The sequence below is a fragment of the Sebastes fasciatus genome, chromosome 2, assembly GCF_043250625.1.
Source record: "Sebastes fasciatus isolate fSebFas1 chromosome 2, fSebFas1.pri, whole genome shotgun sequence".
Taxonomy (NCBI): domain Eukaryota; kingdom Metazoa; phylum Chordata; class Actinopteri; order Perciformes; family Sebastidae; genus Sebastes; species Sebastes fasciatus.
Window position 1 is genome coordinate 39,321,054 of NC_133796.1, and position 10,916 is coordinate 39,331,969.

Consider the following 10,916-nt stretch of genomic DNA (forward strand, 5'->3'; position numbering starts at 1 on the left):
CTACTACTACTTTCTATTCTTTATTTATTTTTTTCTTATGTTATGTAGTCTTAAATTGTGCAAAATAAAATAAACAAATAAGTGAAAATGACTTGAGCAAATGTACTTAGTTACTTCCCACCACTGCTGAATAGTAGCATGAGTTGCTTCAATTATGTCGTCACTGTAGTTTAGTCAAACCTCCCAAAGAATACGGCACTTCAGACACCAAAGAGCAAACTGTGTTGTGTGATTTTGTGTCTTTGTTTTCTGTTCAGTTTATTACATTCTTGATTTTCAATTCAGTTGCTTAAACATCACTGCAATAAATCCACTCATTTCCCACAGTCAGAGGAGAAGAAACACACCAATCTCTCTCTTGTGGAGTCTTACTGGGACTCCGTTCCCCGACTCTGCAAGCTCAACAGCGACTGCAGTCATCTCCTCAGATTTTCCAGGTTAATGACGACGTGGGACATGCCTACATTTCAGCCCTTTCCACCAGAATGTGAAGGCAAAGACTTCTCTCGAAGATGACTGGTCGAACTGACACGGTCACAGTTCCACACTCTGGAACCCTGAAAGGAATCCAGGTGCAGACCAATCACTGCAGAAACCAGGATGCGCCTCCTCATGAGGAGGGATTCAGAAAGAAGTCCCCTCAGGAGTTTTGATGTAAGCATTGAAGTCGGAGGGAACACTCAGCATAGAGCAGACCTGGACAAGATTACAGATAGAGGTTGTTAGCTGGTGTGCAATAAGGATAGTTACATGTTAACTGCAGTAGGCCACGTTGGTTACAAGACATTCATGCAGGCTTTGTAGTGAAAGAAGCATGTTTGCAGCAGCAGCTTCAGTGCCCTGTCTATGTCTGCACAGGATGCATTCAGGTACAGCATTGAGTGCAGGACACTGTAGGTCCGTAAATGGAAGAAATAGATTAGGAGTGTAAAACTCTGATTTAAATAGAGGTTCATCTGTTCTGTCAGGAGGGCATGAGACGGCCCTTTATCTGTCGCTGAACAGGTGTCTGCAGGTCAACTTCAATCTAGTAGCTCAGCTTTGTTGACAAGGATCAACTACCTTTATAGCCAAATCAAGATCCGCGCGAAGATCATTGGCCAACCTGTGACAGCCTCCTTTCAAGCAGCTCACAACAAGAGTATGCTCAGACTTGCCAACAGCATCTCTTCTGATCCCTTACATGTTTTAAATGGGGAATATCAACTTCTGCCCTCCAAGAGGCGATTCAGAGTCCCGACATTTAACCGCATCAGGCTAAAGAACGCTTTTGTCCATCAGTCCATCTTGCTGCTAAATAATAATTAATGTGCTGCTAAAGACATGTAAATCCAGAGGATAGATGGTCATTTTGTATTGGGTTATGTATGAATAATGGTGATGTGTTTATTTTGTTTTTGTCTGATGTACTTGTCTGTCTGTTTATGGTAACAGTATGTCTATTGTGTATGTGTACTCTTTCACAAACTAAGCTGCCTATGGATGCAAAATGAATTTCAGTGCAAACTGACAGTAAAGTTGTATCGTATCGTATCGTATCGTATCGTACATACAGTTGCTCAGTTACAGTCCGCTCCAACCATGTTGCATTATGACCTTTAGGTAAAACAGCAATGGAGCTCACAGTAGCAGCACATAGGAAATAGAGGGTTTTGTAAAGGCGGTTGGCTTTGGGACTGCAATGTCTGGTTATGCTGCTGATGAAATAAATACAAATAATAAACACAATTCTGTGTATTAAATGTTCTCCCCGTGTTAGCGTGGGTTTTCTCCGGGTGCTCAGGTTTCCTACCACAGTCCAAAGACATGCAGGTTAGGTTAATTGTTGACTCTAAATGTCCCGTAGGTGTGAACGTGAGCGTGAATGGTTGTCTGTCTCTAAGTGTCAGCCCTGTGATAGTCTGGAGACCTGTCCAGGGTGTATCCCGCCTTCACCCAATGTCAGCTGGGATCGGCTTCAGCCCCCTATTGCTTCCTATTAAACCATCAGAATGACTGACAGGAAATGATTTACTGTCCACTGATGAGTAAATAAAGACAAACAAACGTGTTACTCGATATATATAGACAATACACAGTGACCTACTGTAGCATGTTGTATGGAGGCTAATGTAAGCTGCTAGCTGTTGTTTGTTTGTGCTGTGTCTTAGGTTACAGAAAAGTGAACATTGAATTGAGACATTCTTCACCACCTGTCTGAACTTGGCACGGAGTTTCTCCATGTGCTCCTTTAGCTTTAAAGACTGCGGATCCTCATGAGGGGAGGTTTGGATCAAACCCAGGAGAGTCTCCAGTACTTTCAGACGCTTTCTGTCGACACACACAGACAGACACAAAACTGTCAAACGAGACACTCACTGTGGCTTTCAAGTACATCTCAGGACTTTTCATAAACAAGTCACTTCCATGATCAGTAAACGCTTCTCTAAAAGGACACCAGTCAGTCTTCAGCGCAGCGTCCATCTGATAATCCCCAAAGAATGAGGCCGATTCCCTGCATGGATATATCTGGAACACAGCCTATTCTGATATATTACTGACACTGCAGCGTCCTGTTCGTCGTCCATGGAGCACTGAGTTAGCCTCATCTGATTGTTGATGATTTGACACAAAAGTGGACTTTTCTGTTCTTCAAAGTTGGATTCAAATTGATCTGTAACAAGTCACCCAAACCTGTAGGTACAGACTTATTCATCATCTTTATCATTATGCATATACATTTACTACATCCCTGTTTACATTACAGCTTACTCATTTTGCAAATTACTGTCTACCACAAATAGATTTTATTTTTATAGTTTATCCCTATATTTTAACTTCTGCACTATTGTATGTCTTAGATTCACATTTGTACTTGTCCGATTTTCTTTTTATACATTATTTAATGAACATTGTCGGAGGGAGCCTGAGATCTAAGATTCTCATTGCCAACGACTGCTGCGATGTAATTGTTGCTCTTATGACGATAATCAACTTGAAACTTAGCTGAGCGGTCACCAAGATACAAATGACTCCTTTTCTTGAAGGGATTATTTAGTTCATTTTCACACTGAATGGTTAAATACCTATTTATGATCAAATACACAACACACCGTTAACCCTCTGAGACCTACAATAGACACGTTTTAGTCTTTTCTAGGGGGGGTACAGGGAGTCTTTAGGGGGAGATAGCAGGTCAACAGTAGATGTCACATAGAAGTGGTGTACATCATCTGAAAGCTGGGGACCTGAAGATTAATTTGAGATGCAGCTCAGCCCTGTGTGTCAAGTTGTTCTAGTTATAAATCAGAAATAAACATGAATGAATGACTGAATTAATTAAAGTGGACGAGTAGTTTGGACCGAAGAAAAAACGACTACACTTCTCCAGAACATAACGGCAACTGTCAACGCACAGAAACGCTGAGGTTTGTCTCCAATTTTCAGTTAATATGAAAGTTTGAAGCTTCATTAGGAACGCACTGCAGTGCCGCGTCAAAGTAACGCGATAAAATGAGAAAAAGCAGGGAATCCCCTGACATAAAAGACACATGCCCCGTTTACGACAAACTGGACAGTATTCTGTGTGGAAGCGCCTGTGTCAGCCCTAAAAATGTCATTGAAAGGGGAAAGCATTGACCAGCAGAGTGATGAAGGCAGGAACAATAGTGTGAACAGAAAGAGAGGACTGGAGGCCCCCATCAGAGCTGAAGTGGACCAGACTGAGTCCCTTTTTCTGTTGGTCCACTTTAAGAGGACTGAGTTTGGTTCGTTTAAAGAGGACTATATGTGAAAACACCCTTAACGTGAAGCAGAAGAAGGTTGGATTTAAATCATTAGCACCCTGTATGTAGGTTATAAAATCATGATTAAAGTCCTCCAGCAGAGGGCTGAACTAAAATATGGAGGAAGATAAAGATAATGATCTTGTCTGAAGAGACCATACCTTGATTTGACATCTGCACCGTGTTGGAGGAGACATTTCCATGTGATGGCGAACCCATAATAGAAGGAAATCTGCGGGAGGATAGAGGGCAAGAGATTGAAATCAGCTGCTAACCCTGTCTAACTAACCACGTGTTTAACTTAACGGCTACAGACACAGGACCAGTTCTTATTAAAGTTCAAACATATCCATACAGAGAGATGTCCCGTGTAAAACATGTGCAGTTTTGCCAAAGCAAAGTCAACAGTGTCCTGGCCCGTCTATAGTCTTGTGTGATGGGTAACGTTAAGGCGCGACGATACGTAACAGCATGCGTGTTGAGATGAAAGCAAGATAGAAATCCAGTGACTGTGCTCACTCACCTCAGTGGACAGCTTGGCCCCATGAGAGGCTCCGTGTCTGCGGCCATCATCTAGTCCTCGGAGGGTCCCTTTCTCCCATCCCTCCCGGTAGCCCAGCTCTCGGAACCTGAAAAAAACAACCACCATGAACGTGCTTTTAAAGCGGCAGTAGGCAGTATATTTTTGGCATCATTGGGGAAAAAAATCCATAATAACCTTTCAGCATATTGTAATTCAAGTGTTCTGAGAGAAAACTAGACTTCTGCTCCTCCTCATGGCTCTGTTTTCAGGCTTTAGAACATCTAGCCCGTGACGGGAGACTTTGACCAATCACAGGTCATTTCAGAGAGAGAGCGTTCCTATTGGCTGTGCTCCGGTCATGTGACCGGTACTTGGCGTTCCTTCACCAGATTTTACAATGGCGGCGGCGTCACAAACTTTCTCATTATACAGCTAAACCGTGCACTACAAGATGATTCTGACAACATTTGAGGAGAGAAATAGTCATTAACGTAACAGAATATTGATTCATATTTGATCAGCGCTGCCTAGTTTGACCGTTTGGTTGGAGTTCACGAGTGATTGACAGCCGGCTCTCATAGACGGAAGATGGACAGCGGACCTCAGATCAGCTCTGACTGCTTGTTTTCCTCCGGTCTGTGAAATCTTGCAGATGCCGTTAGGAGCACCGGAGGACACAGAGAAACATGATTTTTTCAGGTTACCCGTTTCATGTACTACTGTCACAATATAGCGAAATAACTGTTTTATGAAAATTAAACCTCACTAAAAAGCCTCTTTAATAGCTTTAACAGTTGTCGTCAAAGTGAGTTCTGCAATTAATAATTTTGTGTTAAGTTTTAGATTTGAAATGACAAATTCCCATTTGTTTGGGTTTATGTGTTTTTGCTCACGGCACCTCAAACTACACTTGATTTGTTATTTTTTTGTTTACAGGCTATTATTTTGTTTTGTTGTATATTTCATCATGTAGAAGTATTAGTCGTGATAATTACACCAACAGATCTTTTAGACTTTATAATAACCTGCATGTGGTCATCTAAAAACCAGAATTCTATCAGCACTCTTTCATTATAGATGGAGGAGAGCGAGCCAGAACTGAGCTGACGTGGTCGGTTCCGATCCTGATCCAGGGAGAACTGTCAAAGAGCTCTGACGACACTTCCACATTGACCTTATGGTTCCTTCATATGTGATGGTGTTTACCGTGTTCATCAAAAGAGTCCATATCAACACCCGTCGTATTCACGACCTGAGGGGTTACCGTCACCACGTATGAAGAACCGGGCCCCGGTGTTCACGTGTAAGACAACATTCAGCAAACAGAGAACTCACCTTTCATCCTCCAGAAGGATGCTGTCAAACAGGTCTTCATCTCCAGACCGGACAGCCATGTCAGCTTAAAGGACCAGTTCACCGTGTAGACACGCTGCTCGCTACCGTTTCACAGCCCCGTGACACAGATGCGTTATTACACACTGATGTGATGTGTGCTGCTGGGCTGCTGACCGCTGCTAACGCTTCCTGTTAATACACAAGGTCTATGAAAGGAGGTTAGGTCATGAGCGGACATCGGTCTCGGGGTATAACGCATGCGCAGTGTAACTGAAGCTGCGGTCCTGCGTTGCGATTGGCTCAATTTCGGAGAGTGCAGACTAGACGTTACTGTGCATGTGTGGTACCCCAAAGCTATGACGTCTTGATGACGCATGGTCGAGTCTCCTTCAATAGGCCTTGTTAATACAATCATCATCCAGCCGGCTCTGCTTCCTCCACCATCAGATCAGCACTGCTGCTGCTGCCCCCTAGCAGTCTGGAGGGGAACACACACCCTTCTTCTTCTTCTTCTTCTTCTTCTTCAGTAACTACATCTATACCTGTATCATGTTGACGTATTGTAAATAGAGTGCTGTTTAGTCCAGAGTCTTGATATGATTGTCTCATCTCTCCTCTTCCTTCCTACTCACCTCATGTCTCCCACTTTCCTCTGAACTCTGTCAAACCACCGTCCTTTTCTCTCTTCCTCCCATTGCTTCTGCCACCTCTCCTTCAGTCTCTGTTTAACAATGCTCTTCTTTTCTGTTTTGCTGAAGCTAACTGTCAAATCAATACAATTATTTTTCAACTTTCAACTACAAATGTAAAATGTAAAAAATGTTAAAATGTATTCTTTTAGTAACATTTGTTTATATTGATGTTTCTTCCAATATCATAGAAGAAGTGTGAACGTTTTGTTTGTGTTTTACAAAAAAGAGCAAGGACGTGCCGTTTCCAGCAACCTGGATTTGGAAATACAATTACAACTTGGTAACAATGTGTTTTTATTTTACACCAGATGTTCAGAAGAGTCTTTGTGGAGTCTTCAAAACAGCTCTAAGTGCTGCCGATGAAGGACTTTATGGATTTTTCAAAGATAGTCAGAAAATTGTCTGCTTAGCTCTGTGAGTGAGTTTAAAGGTAAGACATGAGAGGCACAAACTGTAGCTACTGGGACTGTAAAGTATACTAGAATATACTCCTGCACTTTAATAACATGTGAACATGCAGTTTTCTCTCCCTGCTGAGGAATACTGTGAACTTTTATTTATTGTGTGAGATGTTAAAGAGGTTTGGTCAAAGACAGTTGTTGAATATTAATATAACAAAATACGTGCAGTCTCTCATCTTTACTACAATGATGTGTTCACTGTCCAGTCCAGTAACAGATATTTGTTCATCTTAAAATGTGGACAGAAAACCACAGAAACATGTTTAAGTTTTAAAAAATTAAAGTGACCGTTAACATTAACGTTAGCTACATTTCTTTGTTAATATCGCAAAGTTTGCTAACTTATTTTAAAACTAGTTAACTCAAAATACTTAAACATTGATGAAATAAATAAACTTGTTTTCTCTTCGAAAAGAAAAAAACAAGAATTACCGCCTCATGGTTGTCTGCCTCCCCAAACCAGTCAAGTTGCAGTTTACATCCATGTCTGTCAAAAATGTCATCACTTCATCATTTTATCGTAATAAACATTTGTGTGAAATTGACATAATCAGCATATGAATTCTTGAGTTATGGCCAAAAATGTGTTTTGTGAGGTCACAGTGACCTTTGACCAGCAAACTAATCAGTTCATACTTGAGTCCAAGTGGGCGTTTGTTCAACTGGTCAGCCAATTTAATTTCAAATCCAGTTTCCATCATTTTAAATCAAGTTTAACTACATCATGATGACACTTAACCTTTACAAAACCAAGTCAGTCAGAAAGAAAGCATTCACATCATCAGTTCAGTGTTCACTGCATCCATTCAGATAAACCACCTTTGTGGTAAAACAGAGGGAATGGTGACATCTGCTGGCAGAAAGCAGCTCCAGCAGGAACAACAGAACATGAACAGTGTTGATAAAGACCGCTTCAACACTGATTTCTGTGGGGAAAAAGCTCCAAGGGGGACTTTATGTGTCTGTGTTCAGTCATGTAACGTGAAAACTAGCAGAGTTTTCCTGTATGTACATGTTTAGTAAATATAAAATCTAGAGTAAGCATGTTAATCAGTTCTGTTTGTTTATTTTACATCAAAACATTATATAAAATATGAAGGTGCTGACTTTACACCAAAATCCAGACATAATCTATTTGTAGTCAGTTGAGAAACTTAAGTGAAGCCTCGACTGAATTCAGATTTTTATCTGATTCTTTCTGTTTGTTACAAACAAATATTTATCTTTGATAATATGAGAAATGACTGGTATTGGTTTTAATCATGGATGTATAAAGAGAACTGGATACAGCGTCGGAGGCTCCCGTTCATTCCTATGAGAGTTGCTCAGTGGCGAATAGCCAAAATGGATTGACTGCCGAGTGATAAAGTACCCGGATCATCCGGTGATCTTCCTCATCCATTGGGCCCATAGAACAGGAGCAGTAGCGTTTCCTTTAAAGGGACTATTTGTAACTTTCAGAAATGCTTGTTAACAGCGACACCTGTGGCTGTTAAGTCAACGAAAGTCAGCGTCATGCTCACGCTTGCTCGCTCTAAATATACCTGAACGAGCATCGCTCAAAACAGTGAGGCGACACATGTCAGCTAAAACCACAATATCACTCTATATTTCAGCTGCTCGGCAGTAATGTTAGCTGACCAGACGAAGGTCTCTCCGTGAATCAATGTTGGCTTTTCCTGCTCAGCCTCCGGTGTCTCCCTCCGGAGAGGGAGACACCGGAGGCTGAGCAGGAAAAGCGGGTCGGTGACGGAGCTCCGCAGCGAGACACGTTATCGCCTCACGAAAGCGCCCGCAGGGAGACACCGGCACCCGGTCAGAGACGATAACGTTTCTCGCTTGCGGAGCCCCGTCACTTCACAAGACACGGAAAACCTCTGTTGGTCTGGAGGAGCTGCAGCATTTATTTCTGCACAAACGTCCACTGTACATTCACTAGATATTCTCAGAGCTAAACCAACTCTTCTGCAGTGTGGAGTGAGCGCGCGTTCACGTCTAGAGGTGGAGCGAGACAGCGAGGACACGCGCGCTGTGTGACTGAAGGCAAGCAGGCAGAGGAGCAGTGACTCTGGCCACACGCGAGCGCGCATGTGTCCCGACCCTGTACATTTATACGCTTAAAAAGTTACAAACAGTCACTTTAACTCCTCCTCCCAGCCCTCGCTGCAGCCTCGGTCTGGATCTCATTCGCATGAACGGAGGAAGAGAAATAACTCTGGATTCAGCTATTAGTGCATTTTACAACTTTTAGGACCTAATGATTTAAATAAGGACTATTAGAGCGTTCATACTGGGTTGATCCACCTAAAAAAAAAAAGTATTCTCTGAGTTACAGACGTCTCTTTCCCAATGTAAGTCTATGGGAAAAAGTATTTTTGGGCCCAATGGCATCACGTGACAGACACGGAAGTTATAGAACCACCGTTTGGCCACTAAGAAAATGGGCATCAAAGCCCGGCGCTCTTCCTGAGGGCTTGGTTTTAATAGGGTAACTTTATTAACTTCCACTGTTATTTAGAAATATGTGGAAATAAACAGCAAAACTCCATCGTTCCACAGGGTGGAGCTGCGACACAAAGCAGAGTAGAAAGATCTATTTAAATGTGTTAATCTGCAGTTATGTTGTCATAAACTGAACTATTCTGCAGAGGCATTTTGGGTTCAGAATATATGAATGAATAAAACGAAAAAGATTAAATAAGATCCAGGTCCAGGTGGTGAACCTCTGTGGATCATCAGGACACGGCTGATCCTCTCAACACATCCACTTTTCTGATCGCTCACTCTGACAGAGATCAAAACCATCTGATGAGAGAAGAAATGAAACAGAAGTCATGAATCAGTGTTTACAGAGACTCCCTTCATCAGCTGTCAGTCAGTGATGCAGCACACAGTTCATTTATAAAACTATCATTGGCAGAACCGACCTCCATATCTCCGCTCACTACTCAATATCTCGAACAGTAAACGCAATTTATGTTCTAGCAAATTCATTAGTATGGTCGTTCCTAAAGTCCGCACCTCCTCTGGTCGTCACTCATTCCAGTTTGATGCTCCTAGTGACTGGAACGAGTTACAAAAGACACTAAAACTCCACAACCTCGTCCCGTTACCCTCCTTTATTAACTCATTACTAGAGGTAGTTTCTGATCACTGCACCTTCTTCTGTATTTGCCTCTCTGGAACACACCACACATATATATCTATTGTTGTATATACTGTATATATTGTGATGTTTTAATTTTGTCTAATGTTTTATTGCACTTATCGTACTTATGTTCTTTGATCTAATATCTTGTATGGCCTTGCCTTCTGTCGCTGCCTCTTGGCCAGGTCGTCATTGTAATGGAGAAATGGTTCTCAGTTGACTTATCTGGTTAAATAAAGGTAAAATAGAAATAAAACATCCAGTATAAAGAGCAGCAGGGACTTCAGCCAGCTTCCTTTCAGCTCTCATGTTAATGTATTGGAGTGAACACACTGAGTTCAGCACTCCCAGACCTACAGAGACTTTGGGCATCAAGTCTGTAGATCTCACTGAAGTACTCAGTGGAAATAAACTGCTGAGAGTCCTGAACGCATCATTACTGCAGAATCAGAGAGATATCCACTGCTCAACTTAATGATTTACTGCTGTTAGAGTTCAAAGATGTTAAAAAAAACAGTGTCTCAGTGACATTTGAATTAAAAATTATTATTGGACTTCAGCAGAGGTTCTGGTCTGTATAAAGACCACATCACGGTTACTAAATGTAACCATGGCTCTATAAAATAAGAGCCAGTGATTTGAGGCTTCAGTCAGACTAATCTCAGAGCTGTGACAAAGATGAACTGATCAATGAGAGAACAAAGACTTTCTGATCAGATTTGATGGTACGACAGTTTGATGGATGAGGACCACTGTCTCTATACATGTTGCGATATTGTCAGCTGTAATCCAGCTTTATTTCCTGGAGACATGGACACAACAACAACATCTTCTTCACATCAGCTCTAACACATGATCACAATAAGCTTCTGGCTGATCTGATTGGCCGACTGTTCTCTCTCTCTGTGTCACTGTTCTCCTCTAACAGCTTAACTGAGGAAACACATCATAACAATACTGCTGTAACCAGCATGGACCGACTCCGACCCTCTA

The 10,916-nt window shown here is 41.9% G+C and overlaps 1 protein-coding gene across 1 annotated transcript; it reads right to left on the reverse strand.

Moving 5' to 3' along the window:
• Positions 1 to 224: 224 nt before the first annotated feature.
• On the reverse strand, positions 225 to 5,816 carry lto1 (LTO1 maturation factor of ABCE1). The gene is made up of 5 exons (XM_074623546.1): positions 5,623 to 5,816; positions 4,288 to 4,393; positions 3,926 to 3,996; positions 2,193 to 2,310; positions 225 to 696 (listed from the first exon to the last, which is right to left on the reverse strand). Exons 1-5 carry the CDS (start codon positions 5,679 to 5,681, stop codon positions 625 to 627), a joined length of 426 nt encoding a protein of 141 aa, XP_074479647.1. The 5' UTR covers positions 5,682 to 5,816; the 3' UTR covers positions 225 to 624.
• Positions 5,817 to 10,916: the final 5,100 nt, after the last annotated feature.

Excerpts from the sequence above, each read along its gene's own strand:
- lto1 (XM_074623546.1), bottom strand. The coding sequence starts at position 5,681 with ATGGCTGTCCGGTCTGGAGATGAAGACCTGTTTGACAGCATCCTTCTG. Across the intron at positions 4,394-5,622 it reads ATCCTTCTGGAGGATGAAAG|GTTCCGAGAGCTGGGCTACC; the intron begins GTGAGTTCTCTG and ends TGTTTTTTTCAG. Across the intron at positions 3,997-4,287 it reads GGGCCAAGCTGTCCACTGAG|ATTTCCTTCTATTATGGGTT; the intron begins GTGAGTGAGCAC and ends ATCCTCCCGCAG.